General features: G+C 38.7%; 1 protein-coding gene across 2 annotated transcripts; it reads left to right on the top strand.

Annotated features, from left to right (window-relative positions):
• Positions 1-4,108: 4,108 nt before the first annotated feature.
• On the top strand, positions 4,109-10,481 carry Rgs4 (regulator of G protein signaling 4). Of its 2 annotated transcripts, XM_042677334.1 has the most exons (5): positions 4,109-4,272; positions 6,486-6,590; positions 6,898-6,959; positions 7,574-7,740; positions 8,146-10,481. In XM_042677334.1, the coding sequence occupies exons 1-5, from the start codon at positions 4,229-4,231 to the stop codon at positions 8,383-8,385; spliced, it is 618 nt and encodes a 205-aa protein (XP_042533268.1). In that variant the 5' UTR covers positions 4,109-4,228; the 3' UTR covers positions 8,386-10,481. The 2 variants fall into 2 exon arrangements, with proteins under 2 accessions (XP_042533268.1, XP_042533270.1); XM_042677336.1 differs by lacking the exon at positions 7,574-7,740 and having other exon boundaries at positions 8,146-8,306.
• Positions 10,482-20,252: the final 9,771 nt, after the last annotated feature.

The following is a 20,252-nucleotide window of genomic DNA, read 5'->3' as shown; positions in this document are numbered from 1 at the left end:
GCCTTCCCACTTCAATTCTTTCTCCTACCACAGCCAGCAGGCAGAGAATCTGCTGGCTCCCACTGCACTGGCCCCTTTAGTTCCCTTTGTTACTGATAACCTCTGGCCTCCTTACCACAGTTCAGAAATTCCTTGCAGCATTGGCTGCCTCCTTCCCACCTCTGCTCCACGCTGCTCTCTCCTTGTTCTCAATCCCCAACTTAGAGCAAGGACATTTTCACTTGCTCTTTCTTCTATGTGGAGTATTGTTTTCTAGGCGTCTTACATAGCTTGTTTGTTTGTTTTTCTCATCCATCAAACCTTGTTTTGGAAGCTAGGCATGGCATTCCATACTTATAGTCCCAGCATTTACAAGGCTGAGATTGGAGGATTGTGTATTCCAAGTTAACCTTTGCTACATAGCAAGATCCTATCTTGACTCCTACCCTTTCACACAAAAAAAGGATTAAAAAAAATTCTACTCATTCCAGATACTACCTGGTCACAGAGACCTTTCCTAACACCTTGGTTATATAAACCCTTTGTCATTCAGTTATATCTCCCATTACCTATTTTCTTCATGGTACAAGTCAAATCTTTAATTTTCTTATGGGTTAGTTTTCTGATTCTTTCCAATACTACGAGTACAGATTTCTATCTGTTTGGTTACCATGTTAAAAATACTCATTTAAAATATTACCTGGCCAGAATAGGTTCTCAAAAGTTAGGTCTTAAATAAATAAATACAAAGTAGATATTTTTAAGAGCAGAACTATTCACACTACCAGAATTATGCGAATCATCACATAATAAAGTTTAATGTTTTGTGCATCTCAGAGAAAGGAGGTGAAATATTATCATGGTGTCATGATGCACCAGACCTCATCTCCTGAACACAAACAGCAAGTCTGGGGGTAAAATATAGCTAATTTATGAACAGCTTTTGCAATAAATCTTTGAAAGTATTAAAACATTAAGGGAACCAAGAAATCATAGTCAAAGAAGGGAAGAAATATGATATGTCTAAACAGCATAATGGTTTAAAGAATAGAATTTACCAAAGAAACAATATGGAGAACATTCACATAGAGCAAGAGAAAATGAGCAGAATGAACGCTTCTTGAATAAAATGCAAAAAATTCAAATTGGCCTCTACTATCTCATGTATATAAACTGAAATTTTTTTAAAAACTTTGCCAAGCATCTTCTAGTTCAGAAATTTCTTTATTTACACAGTTTATCTCCTTTGATAAGACCATTAGTGAAAATCCATACAACCGTGGATGAGGAAACCTGGGTTTGGCCAGGTACCAGTGGCTCAAACCTGTAATCCTAGCTACTCAGGATATTGAGATCTGAGGATTGTAGTTCAAAGATAGCTGTGCAGTAAAGGCCATGAGACTCTTATCTCCAATAAATTACCAAAAAGCCAGAAGTGGAGCGGTGGCTCAAGTCGTAGAGTGCTAGCCTTAAGCAAAAGAAGTTCAGTTATAGCACTGAGCCCCAGAATTTCAGCCCCCAGTCTGGCACACACATGCACACACACACACACACACACACACACACACACACACACACACACACACACACACACACACAAGAAACAGAAACCTCAGTCTTCATCCAGCCCCATTGATGAGAAGCTGTGACAATGTCTAGTTACTTTCTTTCTCTGGGCTTCTGTTTCTTTCTTTGATAAAATGAGAGTATTGGATAAGATCGTTGTTAAAGTCTATTCACTCATCTATTGTAGTGATCTATATTTAACTCATGAAAGAATCAGGCTTCTCTTTTTTGAAGATCAAAGATATGAACTTTCAGGCATTAATAAATCACTTTTTTGTCCCCACTCAAGTTCCTAAAACTAAATAAGTTCTTTTTTTCTTTTCTTTTTGTCAGTTGTGGGGCTTGAACTCTGGGCCTGGGCACTGTCCCTCAGCTCTTCAGCTCAAGGCAAGCGCTCTACCACTTGAGACACAGTGCCACTTCTGGTTTTCTAGTAGTTTATTGGAGATAAGAGTCTCATGGACTTTGCTGCCTGGCTGGCTTTGAACCACGATCCTCAAATCTCAGCCTCCTGAGTAGCTAGGATTACAGGTGTGGGACACCAGCACCCAGCTTCCAAATGAGTTCTTTGATCATTCTCCTAAATGCCTAGGTAATCAACGGCAGCCCTGGCTCACCTTTAAGTATCCATGATTTCCAAGTAAAATACTATCTTCCCTTTGGTGGCAGGGCTGCCTGATTCAACACCTGTGTTGTCCCCTGGCAAATGGCATCTCATTGAATGGTTCATGACGTTCCCTCTACAGCATCACCAACTTTCATTTGTCCTGTGTTATAACTCAAGGAAAAGCTTCCCAGCAGTCAATCTAATAGATATTTTTGATACCTGTTATACTCTGTCTTCATGGAAGAAGGCTGGAAATGCCTTCTTATACACAATTCTGAAGATGCCGCTCTTCTACCCTTTTATATTTGTCTACCATTTGCTTACTCTGCCAGCCATGGGAGGGATTGGGGAGGCTCCCTGAATCAAAAAGGGGTGGGAGTGGACAGCAGTAGAATCTTGAAGGGGCATGTAGGTCTGAGAAAGGACTACATAGAAGTAGTCTCTTTACTATTTTTCCTTCTCTAATGTTGGTACTGTTGCATTTCATCGGAACCCATCCACTTTTCAGGTCTAGCCAAACCATTTGACATTTCTGTTTCTTATACATAAAGTAGAGCATGCTGTAGCCTATGGCCAAGAATCTATCTGCTTTTAAAATAGATGTTGTGTCCAGGTGCTGGTGACAGCTGCCTATAATCCTAGCTACTCAGGAGGCTAAAATCTGAGGATCACAGTTCAAAACCAGTCCAGACAGAAAGGTCTGTGAGATTCTTATCTCCAATTAACCAACAGAACACAGGAAATGGAGCTGTGGCTCAAAGTGGTAGAGCACTAGCCTTGAGCACAAAGAAGCTCAGGGATAGCACATAAGCTTTGAGATAAAGCCCCATGATGGACAAAAAAATACTGTTATTGTCAAGCATAGCAATGAATTTGCTACTTCCAATCATAGATTCTTACCTGAAAGCATCCCTCTGGAAGTCTGAGGTGGGTATTTGAGCTACAAATACCAGGTGGAACACTTACATGATTGTTTGAAGGACTCAGTCCATGGTTTATATGCAAAAGATACTAACTGTCCAGGTTCTCAGAAGGTTTGATATTCTTCCATCATTCTGAAGACTGTTAATATCCAAGGCAAACTGCATTTTTCAATCTGCTTTCTCTCTCCCCTTTGAACTACTAGCTTTGTGACTTAAAATTATATATTATATAATAACATAAGTTGCTACTGAGAGCAGGTGCCTAGATGTGATCATCTGCTCCCTGTTCTGGTCCTTGTGCTGCTATATTAGGTTTCTTGTAGGAGGTAAGCATACCAGAGAGACTGTCAATGCGAGGCTAAATTCTGAAAGATTTCTAGAAAAGTATTCCACAGACAAGTTGGTTATAAAGGCAGAGGGCTTATTTCCCTTAGAGTAGCTTTTCTGGGCAGTTGGACATAGATTGCCTGCTATTCACCCTTTTCTCCCCACAACTCTTTGTACAGGACAACCCAACAGGGAACTTCTGCACATCACTGCCGGGAGAATGGAGACATGATCTTGATAGCTCCTGTCTGGGAAGCAGATCAGGTTAGATCTCGGATCACATGGAATATATTTGTAATTCATCTGTAAAGCATTCAGAAAATCTTCCCCAACTAAAGCCTTAGAATTCCTGCTAGTACCTTTCCTTCCAGGAGGCAAATTTTCTGCATATTATTATTATTGTATAAACAAACCCTTTATTTGCTGCACTGCAGACGTTCCCTTTATTCTTTCCCCCGAATTCAGAAGCTCAGATACTGCTAGAGACATGGAATAAAAACTCATTCTCCGTGCCGACTTTGGAAAAGGATTTTGTCCACCTGGCTGCGTTACAGATGCGTCAATCCTTTCATTCCTCCCCACCTCATCTCTGTCAGGCTGGAGAGGCAGAGAGAGGCAGAGGAGCTGATCCATTATGTTGCTGCTATCTGATTGGCTGGAAGGTCCGTGGCTGGGCTATAAAAAGAGACCTGAACAGACTTTGGAGGGAGAAGCTCAAGAGGATTCTGACAGCATCTTTGTGGAGAAGGAAGAGCTTTCAAAATAGAAACCACAGCTCCTCCTGCTGCCTTTCTTTCCTACCTGCGACTCCCACACCGATAGCAAGATGTGTAAGGGACTTGCAGGTCTGCCAGCTTCCTGCCTAAGGAGGTAAGATTGCTGCTATCACTGATCAGCTTAAACTCTGGGATAGACAATTCTAAGTCACTTGCATGCTGTATTTCTTAACTTCGTTCTTTGGAATTAGAAGCGACATGGTTATCAGAACAGCAACTTCCTATTCTTTTTTTCACCAAGATTAGCTACATATTGTGAGTTCGGAAGTATCTATATGTTCTGCAAATATTCAGACTTGTGTATTGTTTCACATGACCAGTATCAAGAGCTGTTCTGAGCAGGTCCTTTCATCAAGCTAGCTTAGACTAAGGAGTAATATGAGGTTTGGGGCTATGTAGAGGGGCTGACAGGAACTCTGGGATTCATGCTTGTATTTGAGCATCACAGGATCACTTTTTAGTTGTATACTAGATTTGGGATATGAAGAGACCTCAAAAGTAAGTCGAGTGGCATCACCAGACAAACTGATGATGCTTTTCTCTGTCGTGTTGCAGTATTGGTCATTCTATGTTCTCATAAGCAATGGTGGCGCTAAAATGTGGTTTTCAAAGCTAGGTTTCCCCCTCTCTGGCTGCCCCACTTGTAGTTCTTAAAGTTTCCTATGTGAGAGGATATTGAGAAGTACTGATTAGAATAAATCAGCTAGAAGTTCTGCAGCCAATCTCTGTAAAGACCTGGTTTTATCATGTACTCTCTTATTTAAAAAAAAAAATAAAGACTTTAAAGGTATGTAGCTCTTGATCTGCCTTCAGCTTTTCAAACAAGATCTAAGTAAATGATTTCAAAGGATGCTTGCATATCTGTCAGTCAAAAATAAAATACAAAAACAGTATATGTTACATGATTTTCATTTATAACAAAAGGTAAAAGAAATCAATCTGAGAGTATACCAACTCTGTGTGTGTGTGTGTGTGTGTGTGTGTGTGTGTGTGTGTGTGTGTGTGTGTGTGTGTGTGTGTGTGTGTGTGTGTGTGTGTTTCCGGACAAATAGAAATCACCTTATAATTCAGTTTGGAAATAATCCCTGAAATCATAGTCTTTGTGCTTTCCTGAGAAGTTTATCTTTTAAGCAGTCTGCCATTCATGAGTAAGAACATGTTAATGGTCACTTTAAGTGAAGCAGTGAGGTCTGACAGAAAGGCAGTAAGAATTCCTCATCTTCACTTTTGATTTCCTGATCAGAGTGAAGGAAGGCATTCGAAGCTTTAGTTATATTCTTCACAATCAGTAAAGAGGCTTCACAGGGGGTCCTGACTGCTCAAGGTCACATGCAAGGTGTGTGGCAGAGTGGAACCAACTTAGGTTTCCTGTCTCCAGTGGCTTCTAAGGTCACTTTAGCTTTTATCTTTGTAGTTGTATTCTATTGTGTTATAAGGAAATTTGTTAGGCAGAATTTCAGTTCTTCATAAAATTGACCCTGGGTTTATTCAATAAATGTTGGATCTCAGGCAAAGACAACTTATGGGAATATGAAATAATTTCTTTGGAACTGAATTACAAATATTATCACGTTAGCCTTCCAGATTGTATCTTTCTATTATTGAAGAGATTTTTGCCTCTCCTGACCAGTTTCCATTTAGGGAAGAAGAGAAAGGAAAGCAGTTTTGTGAAGGAAAGTAGATACTCATTAAAGGATAATCCAAGAACATAATGAGATCCAAATAGTTTGGGAAGGGACAAGTGTCTCAGTAGCTGAACTGTCTTTCTGCCCTTTGTGCCCTTGTCCCTTCCAGGTAGGAACAACCGCTTGCCAGCAGGGGGAGTGCAGCAAAAAGATTTTGCAGTTCCTTGCTTTGCTTTTCAATCTACAGGTTACTCGAGCTCACTCATATATCTAGTATCGTTCCACTGACAATAGCAAAGATATGGTTAGAATGGTGGCAGTACAGAGGAGCCTTTCTGAGACAGACTGAAAAGTGAAAATTCAAATTATACATGAATAGGTGAATGAACCAGTATTAGGATTTGGTCTCACAATTTTGCTAGAATTACAAAAATTTTGTTTTCCCAAGAAGTTTATGTTGCTACAATTTCGGTTCCCTCAATACACTGCTCTGTCTCCTGCATTAATAATGATTTTTTTTTCATGGTGATGGTACTGGTATTGAACTCAGTGCCTTGCATTTGCTAAGAAAGTTCTCTACTGCTTGAGACATACCTTCAAGCGCTTCAAGATCTATCCAAAGGGTTTCTTTTATACCAAGATGGTTATCATGTTAATTCTCTCCCCCCCCTCTTCTGTGCAGTGCAAAGGACATGAAGCATCGGCTGGGGTTTCTGCTGCAAAAGTCTGATTCTGGTGAACACAGTTCATCCCACAGCAGGAAAGACAGAGGGGTTGTTAATCAGAGGTAAGAAAAATGTTTCTGATCATAGTCCATTGACTAGGGGTTATCTAATGGCAGAGTCATCTTATAAGAAGAGAGGAACTTATGCTCATAGTCAAGTCAGATTTTTATCTCCAGGGCTTCCATTTTCATGGATGTCATAACTAGATTTGAAATTCCCATCTATTTAGTGAAAAATTGTCCTAATCATTGTTTTCATCATAATGATGGAAGATAGAAATCTGCATGATATTTAGGATCTTATATTTCTTTCCCCAAGTCTATTTTATGACATTCACATTATTCTTTTTTTTCTCTGTAACGTCTCAAGGGCGAGCCAAGAGGAAGTCAAGAAATGGGCTGAATCACTGGAAAACCTGATTAGCCACGAATGTAAGTCAGATACCCTTCACCTTGAGGCTGAGGATAAATGCACTCTAGATAAAACAACTTATCTTGTATTCTGCAAGTCTGAAAGGAAATACAGAAAGACCTAAGCTCCTTCTGTTCCTAGATTCAGTATAAACTGGCATTACAATTGGCGAGCTTAAAATTTTACCATGATTTATGATTTATGACAGGATGTTCATAGAGGGGCCTGGTGACAGAAAGAACATCATTCTCATCGCATAGAAAAATGACAAAGAGAAAAGTTTTCTGAATATGAAATCTCGTAGAGCCATTCTCAGCTTCTCTTTCCAAAATTCACTTTGGTAATATATGGCTGCATAGATTCTTCAGGAATGTACTGCTTTTTTGAAAGTAGCTTTAACATTGAGTGGAAATCATTAGGTATAGCTAGCACCTACTAGATATAACTAGAATCTACAGGATGTTTAACACATACTAGGGTTATTTGGCCCCAAAGTACTCTCCAAAGTCAGCAAGATTTCCCAACCCCACACTCATCCCCCCTAAGTAGCTTAGTTTAATTTGAAATTTGAAGTATTAATTTCCAACTGCTAGCCAGCATGATGATAACTGTCATTCTTTTTCTTGTGTCACAGGTGGGCTAGCAGCTTTCAAGGCTTTCTTGAAGTCTGAATTCAGTGAGGAGAATATTGACTTCTGGGTCAGCTGTGAAGAGTACAAGAAAATCAGGTCACCCTCTAAGCTCAGTCCCAAGGCCAAGAAGATCTACAATGAGTTCATCTCAGTTCAAGCAACCAAGGAGGTAAGTTTTCATAGCTGAGAAGTCTTTGGATCTGACTGCAAGTTCTTAGAGATGACATTCTAGGGATCATTGGATTAAGAAATATTTGAGTAGGTGTCATAACAACCCCAAAGTGGATTAAGAAAATTAAAGCTCTTTCATCCATGTGGTTTTAATAATATTTCCTGATAAATCTCCCTGATTTGAAGGAAAGAAGATACTGTTCTCACTTTGAAGTAGAATCAACTTATTAATTATTATTATTATTATTATTATTGCACATATGACAGGGTAGATCCAATTGTCCTGTACTTCATTCTTGGGACATGGAGTACCCATAGTCTTCTATTATCCTGTACAGAGCACATTACCTCCTGTCCTCAACAGGGTTGTAGGACTAATGGCACCCTGGCCTTTGCTCCTCAGGTGAACCTGGACTCTTGCACCAGGGAGGAGACAAGTCGGAACATGATCCATCCTACAAGAACCTGCTTTGATGAAGCTCAGAGGAAGATTTTCAACCTGATGGAAAAGGATTCATACCGCCGATTCCTGAAGTCCCGATTCTATCTTGATTTGGTCAATCCTTCCAGCTGTAGGGCAGAGAGGAAGAAAGGAGGCAAGAGATTGGCAGACTGCACTCACCTGCTCCCCCAGTATGCCTAATTCGCACTGAAGGCAGAGAGCTGACAAACTAAGACTCTATGCTCTGAAAAAATCTGAGGCCAAATATTGATCTCTATAAAGCACCAATGCTTTATCCACATTGTAGCCTAAGTGTTCATGCTGTCTGCCATGTGTGAGTCACTTCCATGTACAAATTAGATTTAGTCATGGTGGTTGGGTCTTCATCAGGGTGGGACCTTGTTCTAGTCCAATTTCTCCTAGTTTCCTTGAGGATGTCATGCAAGCAAGTATTCAAATAATGACCTTGTAGGTCTGGAATCTCAAAGTATGTTGGGAGTTCTTCTCCACTCCTAACAGTCTGACCTCAGGTTGGTTGATGGATGCACCCCATGTGTATGTATACATACACATGTATATGTATTCAGTTAGCCAGTATTTCCTACAGACTCTCAGTGTTTAGGGGAGGTGGATATGTATGTATGTATGCATATATGTTAAATACATATATATGTATATATACTATATACATATACATTCCTTATATGTTGTATCCATGTATTCATATTGGTGTGTGACACACACACACACACACACACACACACACACACACACACACACACAGAATGTAAGAATAGTTGGGAAAGACCTAGGTGCTCAAAATAGAGTGTATATGCAATTCCATGCAAATGATGCTGGCTCTTCAATACTGCATTTAAACAGGGCAAACTGAACTGACTACCATTCAGACTAAGAGAGAAGGATGGTAACTTCTGGGAAGTTGGTTCTTTAAAGCCACTGGGTCTTGGGGAATCATTGGGGAAGCATCTATGGGACTTCATGATTAATTTAACTGCTGGTGGTCTTCACATTGAATGCTATTGTAAGGAACAAATACCATAAAGAATCATACATCTGGCCAACACAAAACTGTCTTGCATTGGTTATCACTTTTAAGTCCTTCTGCTGCTTGCTTTTTCTTCTTTGCCTGGGTACTCAGGACCTGTGGCTCAGCAGTTGGATTAGTCTAGAGTTGGGAGAGGAGAGACTTGAGCTAAGAAATGCAGTCATGGCATTGCCAGCTAGCCCTATCATCTGTAACTGGCTAAGCAAGAGCACAGAATTGGAAAGTTACATTACTATCCTCTGTCCTCTTTTTCTTTCCTGATTAAGGTGCTCTTCTCATATTTCCCCTGAGAACCTTAGCCAACAGATGAGTTCCTTGTGGTTGCTTATTTTACTTTTTTTCTCCTTCATAGTGGTTCCTGGCTCTATGCCTTCGATACAAAGCAGGGGAAAGGTAATACTTTACAAGGGGAAAACAAGTTTTCACAAACTGAGAAGCTCTCATAAATGTTCTCTTTTAAGGTAAAGTTGTGTTCATTCCATACCAAATATCAGGGCTAGCAGAGACTGAAGGCATTTCTTTCTAGGCTCTGAGAATAAAGGAGAAAGAGAGAAAGAGAGAGAGGGAGAGAGAGAGAGAGGAGAGACAAAGGAAGAAAGAAAGGAAAATGAAAGAAAGGAGAAGAGAGAAAGTTGTTAGAATTGTTGTTTGGATCTTTTCAAGGCAAATGAAATACTTGAAAAATTATCATTTATGTTATTTATGCTGTTGTTTTATACAATATTTTTTAAATTATTATATTATTTTATAAAATGGAGATACAAGATATCACCTGAATTACTAATGAATGCCCAGGAAGTAATTTCCTTCTCATTCTTCTAAAACAGTTGCCTTTGAACTACCCATACTCATGCGCACACACACTGTATCCAATGCTCAAGTTACATGCACAAGCACTTTTGTGGCTTTTAGCCAGTGTATAGAGCTGCAAAATGAAGATGCTAGAGTGTTTGTATACAAATCCCATGGTGTCAAAGATGTAAAGGTTCAAACTATACCCTTTCTGTCCAGCAATCTTACTCTCCATGTCCCTAAAGTTCCTCATCAACTTCCCTCTTTTGTTATCCAACACAGCCATGTTTCTAGTTGACTCTAGGATCCAAACATACAACTCTGGTCTTGCCCTATTATGTCAGTCAGAACTTTCAGATTGTACCTGTACTCACTGAATCCTGTCTCACAAATAGGTCTGGAAGGTCATTCTGAATGAGAAGTAAATTATTTTATGTAATATATTTCGAGTGTGTTTTTCAATTACATGTTCCTGTGATCTCAACACCACTTGTTTGCTCATGGTCCATGGACAGAACATTCCTTCCATCTGCATGCCTCTTTCTCCTGTGCTTTATAGGCCTCCTAGCTGCTGCTTCCAGTGAAGCACACACATCTTATTATTAAGGGTAAATAAAAGCTTCATGCAAAATGTTGTGCTTGGAAACCCATTAATGATCCACAGATACACATTGTGAGAGGCAGCAGGGTGCAGGATAACTTCTGAAGATGACTCACACTGGGTCTTTTATCCTTGCCATGCCAACTATCTCTGAGAAGCAGAAACAGAATGTTGTTTATTCTTTGTTTCCCGAAGCTCTGCTGCTTCCACTCACAGAACCAGCCCATTTTGGCTTCAGAGACTGTACTGAACACATTCAAAGGGCTACTTCCACTTCATCAATAGAGATTTTTTTTTAAAAAGAACTCTTCTACTTCCAATTACCTAGCTGATTGAAGAAAAATGGAGTATGGAGTAATTGAGAGGGTTGAAGGAAGCTATAATATCTGGGAAATGGAACCCATGCCCAAACTGCTAAAAAAAACTCTTCCTTTATTTTTGAATTATTTTCCCTGAAAAGAGGTCACAGAATGCTCATGTGTGAAGCCACAGATATGTCATGTTATGAGACCCCTTTCCCCACTTCCTAGAGCTTTTCTTTTTATACTTTAAGAGTCATGTTTGGAGGGTGCTAGGGACATCGGATCATAAACATTTTTGAATGGTTGGCCTTTTAAAGAGCTCATGGAAACTATGGTTCATATCCCTTAAAAAGAACACAGAGCAATCCAAATTTCTCATAAATGTTTAGCAACAACTTTCACAGCCTCCCTTCAGCGCATACAAAATGATTATTCCTATCTTATACTTGTCAAACCATACTTAATTCTCAAAACATCCCTGAGAAACATAGGTCAATTTTGACATTTCCTTCACTGAATTTCCATAGATGAAGAAACTCAGGTACAGAATATTAACTTGGCAACTTCTAATTGCTTGTAAGGGATAGATACTAGCTCAAATTTGAACTGAAGAAGCCTGGGCACCTACAAGCATAGCAGAAACATGTAGCACTCACCAAATAGCCACATTCCAGTCAGTGAAAAGCAAAGGGTCTCTTTCAGACATATTAGTGAAGAACCACCTCAAAAGTGACTGGCGTCATGACACATACCTGTAATTGCAGCATTTAGGAAACTGGACTAGGAGGATTGGGAATTTGAGGCCGGAATCAACCTGGCTATATAGAGAGTTCCAGGCCATCCTGGATTACATAAAAACATGTGGTTTTAGAAAAAAAGCAAAATAAAGAATAGAGCCAAAATGTACTCTCCATTGCTCTCTCATGTTTTGTTGCAAGTTTGGAGTCTCCATATACAATGTGGAGAAGAGCCTTCTGGCCTACCTCAGAGCAAGAGGTAAATAAAACAAATCATGGTTGAGTTAAGCAATGTATGCATCTCTCTTCTATTGTAGCACAGTATTTATTACACTAAGCAATGGAAGCTCTGTACCAGACTTTTGCCATTTATTTATGTGAGGAAGAGAGCAGGCACTCAGTATGTAGTTAAGAGGGCTTATTTATAATTACAGCAGTTTTAGAACTCCAAACTTCACTTTATTGGGAGACATTACAAAAGCCAAGGTGCCTCAAGCTATCTTTTGACATTCTGTATTATAAATGCTTAGATTTTTAAATTAAAAATGAGATGATAGAAAGGATGGAGCCCAATAAAATAAGTACTAGAAAATAGGTATTTGCAAGAGGGGAAAGTGGGGCCAAGGGGAGAGAGGTAGAGGAATAAAGGGGGGATAAAAATGCAGGAAAGAATTCATTGTATATACCACAGAATTGAGAAATATAAGGGAAGGGGCTGGTTGAAGGGGGTTGAAGATGCTGAAGTGAAGATATAGATCGAGATGCATTGTACACATAAACTGCTTTGTTAAATGGGAAAAAATTCAACACTTAACCTAAAATGAAGATAAATAAGGGAAGGAGTGGGTTGGAAGGAGGGAGTGAGAATGTTGAAAGGAGTGGCATTGATCAAGATGCACTGTTTTCATAAACTGCTTTGGTGAATGGCAACTTCTTTGTACAACTACTTAAAGAGAGTAAAACTATTTTTTAAGAACAGGATGGAAGATGAGAAAAGGAAAAAAGGTGAAGGAAAAGCTATAAAGAACAAACCTGAAAGGAAAACCAACTCCTCATCAGCCCAGGCTAACTACACCATGGTGAAAAGTGTCATTAGAGCAAAGCCAGTCAGATCGCTTGGTATATATGACAAGCCAGAAGTCAAAATACTGTATAAAAATCTATAAAAATGGAATTACCCTATAGAGTTAATCCAAAGGCTTGGTTCTAAACATGCTTAGGTGATTAAGCCACAAGATGAGCTACTAAATCACCTTGTTTTTTTAAATACACATGGCTTTGCTTTTTAAACATATAGTTGACATAGGAAATATGACAAAAGAGAGGAGCATATTAGGACTTATCCTTTTTTAAAAATTAATTGCACAGAGGAAACATTTAGTCAGATGACTTAATCATATCCAGGTACAATTAGTATCCAGGTTTTAGATTTTTTTCTAATTGGAAGAAATGAAGTCAGTGACTGTTCAATTCCTAAGACATCCCAGTGGAGGGAAAGGGGGTTAAATAATGCCTGGAGAGAATGTATTGTTTCCAAAGGAGACTTAAAGTTGTTATGTATTCCACAATGTTTTATATAATCTTTACATAATCTTACTTAATACTTAGGACAAAACTGAAGTAGTTAGTCTTATTATTTTTTTCCATTGTAGAGAGTGAAACTTTGATATAGAAGAGTTCAGAAATGTATCTAAAATCATACATCAAAAAAATGTGGTAGAACTTGGGTCAACTCAGAATTCTTCCCACAGAGTTTCACATGTTTATTCTAATCAAGGACAACAGAGAAGGCAGAAATAAACAAAAACAGGAACTGAGGCAAGCAAGAGAAGAATAACTGGAAGTAAATGAAATGGAGAGAAGAGGTTAAAAAAAAGGTGAGAAAGGAGGAAAAAATAAAAAGAAAAGAAAGGGAGCAGAAAAAGGAAAGCAAATGTGGAAGAAAGGGACATGAAGGAGTGAGAAAAGAAAATAAAGAAACATGGTATGAAGAAGGACAAATGTAAAATGCTCTTTGGTCTCTTACTACAAGGTGGCTGAAGCACCAGGCAGCTACTGGGTTTCTCCAGGTCCTTCATTTCTTCTAAATTTTATTTTATTATAAAGATTCTGTACAGAGGGGTTACAGTAAGGTAATGAGTACATTTTCTGTCGAGCATTGTTACCTCCTCCTTTGTTTTTCTCCAACTATACTTTCCCACTCCCATCTCCCACACTCCTCCTCACCACCAAGTTGTAAAGTTCATTTCCAACATAGTGTCTTGTGAGTCTCATTGTTGCAATGGATCATCCTGCATCCTTGTTTCAGCACTTCGTTATTCTCCTTCCCCTCCCCAAATTAGATAAATGTATTTACGAGATGCAAGGTACCAAAATCAAATACAGTGACAACAAGGAAATACCATAGGGGGAAGAAAATACAAAGGAAACAAAAAAATCACATAGTGCATTAAAAACAACAACAACAAAGAAAGACCTCTTGTGTCCGTTTCTTGGAGTTAATTTCACTTTATCTTATATGGTCATATGTACATAGCTTTGGAACTTTTCTGTTTATCTGATAAGATTATTTTAGATGTATACTAATTATTGGAAATTAGGGAAATCATGAGACCTATATTTCTTTGGGTCTGGCTTATTTCACTTAATATGATTTTTTCCAAGTCTTTCCATTTCCTAACAAATGGGGAAGTATCATTCTTTCTGATGGAAGCATAGAATTCCAAATATACCACATTTTCTCATCCATTCATCTACTGAGGGACATCTGGGGTGGTTCCATATCTTAGCTATGGTAAATAATGCTGCAATGAACATGGTTGTGCTGGTAGCTTTAGTATGGCCTTGTTTGTGATCATTTGGGAAATCCCAGAAGTGGGATTGCTGGGTCATAGGGGAGCTCTATGTGGAGTCTTTTAAGGAACCTCCATACAGCTTTTCAGAGTGGTTGAACAAGTTTACCCTCCCAACAGTTCAGTAGGTCTCACTTTTGGCCACATCCCCTGCAGCATCTGTTGTTATTAAATTTCTTGATTATAGTCATTCTAATTAGGGTAAGGTTGAATCTTAATGTTGTTTTGAGCTGGGGCAGGTCCTAGGTACCCTGAGGGTCAGTGAAAAGGGCAATTTGGAAGCAAGGATTAGAAAAGAACCAGGACTATTTTGCTCTCTATCATTCTTCTGTTTGTTCCTTCTTCTTTGCAAGGTTGTGAACTACCCACAGAGCAACTATTTAGTTCATTTTTTTTCAAATTTATTATTATTTGTACAAAGAGGATACAATTCCAAAAGTCAGGTTATGAGTGAGTATAATGCTTCTTCATCAATGTCACTCCTTCCATTGTTCTCCTTCATGTTGCAACTATTTTTTAAAATATATGTCAACAATAACAGCAACAACAAAAAACAAAGAATGACAAAAAGAAAGGATATACAAATGCCCCAGATCTCTTTTGGCTTCAGTGCACTGCTGCTTGGGGGGCATTATTCAGAGACTAGAAGTCAGTCAGCCACTCCTGAGATCTCACACAACCAGGACCCCAGCTGCAAACAGACTTTGGGCCCCATGGTCCTGGTCACGTTGTTCCTGCCTCCCCTAGGGGACAGAAGCCAGTGGCCACTGGTGACTATTGGGCCCGGGTTAAAGGGCATTCCCTCCCTAGTGTGGTCAAGGCAACAATGCACACAAATTAGTAGCTGGACCGTGGGAACTGGTAAGAGGTGACCTCTCCAGACTCCCAAGGGCTGACTGAGAGCACTGCTACTGAAGAAAAGAGAAAATGACTTTTTTTTCCCCAAAGACTATTTGTAAAATTCCCAGAGTATTTCACCAATCCATTTGGTCTTTCTGTAGCTGTCTTCTCTCAGGACAGTGGATCCCTGAGATATATGTTTGATCATAATCAATCATGGAAAACAACATCAGAAGTCACATACATGAAAATGACTGCTCCTGTGGTGGTGGGGAGGTCGTGCGCGGGCGCGCGTGTGCGTGTGCCAGTTCTGGGACTTGAACTCAGGGGACCTAGCTACTGTCCCTGAGCTTTTTTGCTCAAGGCGAGTACTTTATTTCTATCTTTTGGGGTAGTGAATTGGAGAAAAAAATCTCAATCTCTCCTGTTTGGGCTGGTTTTGAATGGTCATCCTCAGTTCTCATCCTTCTGAGAAGGCAGGATTACAGAAGTCAGCCACCCGGCACCTGGCGCCTGCTCCTTTTATCATTTTTCCACCATTTCCCAAATATTCAACTTCTTAGTATACATACACAATGGAATTTTACTCATCCGTTAAAAAGAATGTTATTTTACCATTTGTAAAGAAATGGAAAGCTAAGTGAAGTTAGATCCTGAGAGAGATAAAAGATGACTGTTTTCCTTTACTTGTGGAAGGTAGTTAGCTTACCTTGGGGAGTATGCACGTGTATATAAATACATTACCTGAAATATGGTAGTTTCAAGGGAGATCTTAGATATAATTCCTTAGAAAGGCAAAAATCAACATTCAGCAATATAAAACCCCAGGAATCAGGCACTTGAGAGGGATGAGGTGAGGTCAAGGGAAAATGGGTAGAGAAATGAAAAGGAGAAGGGGAAGAAAATGTGGTCAAGGACCCACTTTGTAGCCAACCAAATAAAAAAGAGTGAGGGAAGGGGTGGGTAGAGGAGGGATGGGTGAGAATGTTGAAAGGGGTGACATTGATCACATTATTTTTATGTTCATAAATGACTTGATTAAATGGAAAGTCCGTTGTATAACTACTTAAAACAAAACAAAACAAAAACTCTTTAAAAACGATTTGACTTCTTCCTTCTCTTTTCGTTTTGTAGGACTTGGACTTTTTTTATTTCCAGCTCATTTTTTCATGATGTGGGGGTCTTAGAAATATTGCAAATTCTAAAGCAAGTGCTTTTCTTCTTCCTTTCTTTCCTCCTGAATGATGGTCTGAGCTTGCATAATGTCACTCCAACTACAGACTACAGAGCTGTCCTTCCTGACTCACTTCACACATGCAGCTATCACCCAGCTTTGCAGAATTCCTCAAAGTTAAAATTTTCAAAATGTCTCCACCTGAAAGATGTCTCTTCATCCAGGACCTTATCCTAAATGTCTGGGTTATTGATTTAATATTTTTGTCCTCCTCCTACCAGCGGTCCTATATCTTCTAATTCACTTCAAGTAACTGACAGTGTTTGTCGATACACATTTGAACGATCTCCTTTTGAAAATTCACAAAGCCTTCAGGCTAGTGTTCAAGGCCCTGATTTTTAAGTTTTTCACACTTTCTTCTTTAATCTGGGAGCTATAAAGATTTGTGATTCCTGAAGTGGTACAATGCTACTTGCTTCTGTCATTTTCCAGTTAGTTCATCTCCAGAATCTAGCTAACACCTGTTCTTTGTTTTAAACTTAACTACTCATCTTGAAAAATCTCCCAATGTCTTGCGTGGTATGACTTAAATGTTCCTTTTAAAACTCTGGCATGCTTTTTTAGCCTAGTATCCTGACGACACTAGTTTATATGTAAATCTCCCAAATTTTACTGCCAACTCCTCAAGGTAAGAACCATGTTTCATTTGCACCAAGTAATGAGCTTAACACATACAAGTTTACTGTTGGCTGAGTGATTGTCACTAGTTTATGGATTCCTGGATATAAACAGGAAATAGTCTATCTAGTTTCTACTACTTCATGAGTGCTTATGCTATACTGAGTGTTGATGTGGTATAGCCCTAGTTGGCCATGGTCTTGTCATTTGCCTTTGGGAAAATAGAAGCTGTTTTACCCAACCTAATACTAGGGTCTGAGAATGAAAGAATCAGGGTAGAGATGATCTGATTAGAGGTACTTCTCAGAAAAGAAAAGGTTTTACAAGAGTTACCTGAGGCCAACAGTGTTTGTATATTTTATACATACCATGAAAGTTAATTATATTTTCTGTATGTTATACTTTAATGATGCTACTTTATATACACAAACTTTTTGATTATATCCAAACCATAGATTCACTCACATTATTACTGTTTACTTTGAAGTAGTACCACTCTTTGCATTAATTCATTGAATATATAGACCTGTCCTGTGATTGAGAAGCTGTAGAACTGATCACTTCTCTTTCAAGGACAAGGAACTGAGAAAGGCAAATACTTTGCCCAAGACCACATGGTTCATATGGAAAGGAACCAAGACTTGGTGGAAGATATCATGATTCCAATGCCTAAGGGCCTCTCACAGGAAAGTAGATTCTGCTCAGAGTGACCACACCCAAGATGTGGCCCCCAAGGACCCCTCTTCTCTCAAAGTTTCTTCTGGTAATCTTGCCTGTATCTATTTCTTGAAATGATCCCATTTCTGTTTATTTCCACTATCGCATGTAAATTTCTAGACAGTTTGCCAACACAGTCTCATGTTTGAAAGATGCTTGTTTCAAATATCATCTTTGGGTAGGGGAAAAACAAAGGAGGAGGTAACAATGCTCAATACTCATTACTCAGGTAACTGTAACCGCTCTGTACAGTATTTTTACAATAAAATCATATAAAAATCATCTCTGGATTTACACCATATTCTTGTAAATACACTCTTAGTTAGGTTTTCAAAAACTAAATTAAATCTAGGTCAGAGCTGTATTGGCATCCCATAATAGCCAGTCTCCTCTGCTGTCTTTAATTTCTATCACCCCCATTAGCATCTGGATTCATTCCATAGAATGATTACAGATGGCAGGTGGGCAGTCTCCGCACCTGCCTCCAATTCTGTTTCTTGATTTATGGCTCTTTAGCACATTGATAATTAGGAAAATAACTTGAGTATTTTGGTGACTCAGCACTAAAAATGAGTGTTGAAAATAGGTCCCAGGGCTGTTTATTCTTCAGGATTAAATATCACAGAAAATTTGAATCAGATGCACCAATTTAAGAATAAATAGAAATGACCAAGCAAAGCAAAGGGAATTGAAGATCATTTAAGGGGAGATGTTGGTCTATGTGTTTTAGGAGAACAGCTTTTAATTATTTGAGGCTACAATTAAGCCTGTCACTGGAATTGTGCTTTATAATTTTTACACTATTAATTTCTTCTAACAGGTCCACATTGCAGATTAATAAAGCCAATCAGAGTCCAGTGAGACTGAGTCATTAGCACAACATCTTATAGCCAATGAACAAGGATTTAGAGCTCAAGAAGTCTCATTTTAATAATTTTCTCTCCCCCAAATTATACCATTTTCAACAATCACCTCAAAATGAGTCTTTTCCATGTCTACTCACATGTAAAATAGCATTTGAGGTACTATTATGTGAATTTGTATTTATCTATCCCTAGATAATTGATTAGAGGAAAGAAAAAAATGCTTACCTAAAGCAGAAATCAGGACAGCTTTACAATAATGACAGACTCCCAGGCCCCAACTCCAAAGCTTTCTTATTTAGGCAACTGGTATCTAAAAAATAAGAAAAGAAATGAATAAAACAAAATTGTAGTTGGTAAATAATAATCAGTTTGGCAATCGCATAGCTAGAGAATGTAGCCCAGAATCAAGGCATAGGCTGTCTATCCATTTATACAAATTATGTTTCCATTACTCTTTACATCTTTCCTGTTGACAAATTAGCTTAATGATGAGCCTATTGCTCACACTTAGGAGCAATGGAGAGGTGGATGGCAGTCTGGAGAGAAGTCTAGAAATAGTCCACATGGAATACTGGAGGATGATGGGAAGGGCCCTCCACCCAGTAGTTTACATTGATGGTGATGATGAAGCAGACCATTGTGCATTGAAACAAATTGATTCAATGGACATCCATGACAACCAGTGATGTAGATATCATTGCAATGATCTCCACGTTTTTCAGACGGGAAAAGAAAAACTGCTTAGTTAATAAGCAGCAATGTCAAGTCATAGAATTCTAAGTTCTTCCCACAAGACCATATGGATTCCTAAATGATAATTATTCCTTCCTGGGTAAAACAACTAGACAAGGAAAATATGACAGGGTCACTATGTGCAAATAAATTGAAATGATAAGCTTGTTGATGAACTCAAAAGTCATTCATCCATAGGAATAAACAGGACCAAAACATTGGTATATCTCAGGCATCTTCAAATGGTTTTTGAAATTTATGGATGTAATGTGGTGGAGCACTCAGAATAGATATTCCTTTCTATAAAGATACTCTAGAAGCCTTAATCATCATAATAAAGTCCCATACTGAATATTGAATCAAGAAGTCAACTGAAGATGATATTCCTTCAGTTGACTTCCCATTTTCTAGAGGATTGTATCTTTCTGAAGTTCCTTAAAAGAATTTTGGATGCTGTCTGGTCCATAACAAATATTCAATAAGTGTTGTCTAGAATTAACCTTGTTACATGTGAATTCTCCTTCCTTTATGAAGTACAAACTTAAGGAGCAACTGACAAATTAATATTCTTTAATTCTCCTTGCTGGTGCATTATGACCTTTCTTAATAAATGTGTTTTCTCACATTTGTTTCTATAGCCTCAGAGAAGTTGCTTTTGTGCAGTGTTTACCACCTAGGATAGATTAATGATAGCATCTAGCCAGGATCCAT

Source organism: Dipodomys spectabilis, unplaced genomic scaffold, assembly GCF_019054845.1.
Source record: "Dipodomys spectabilis isolate Male_0828 unplaced genomic scaffold, ASM1905484v1 ptg000036l, whole genome shotgun sequence".
Lineage (NCBI taxonomy): Eukaryota > Metazoa > Chordata > Mammalia > Rodentia > Heteromyidae > Dipodomys > Dipodomys spectabilis.
This window is presented reverse-complemented; position numbering and strand designations above follow the sequence as displayed.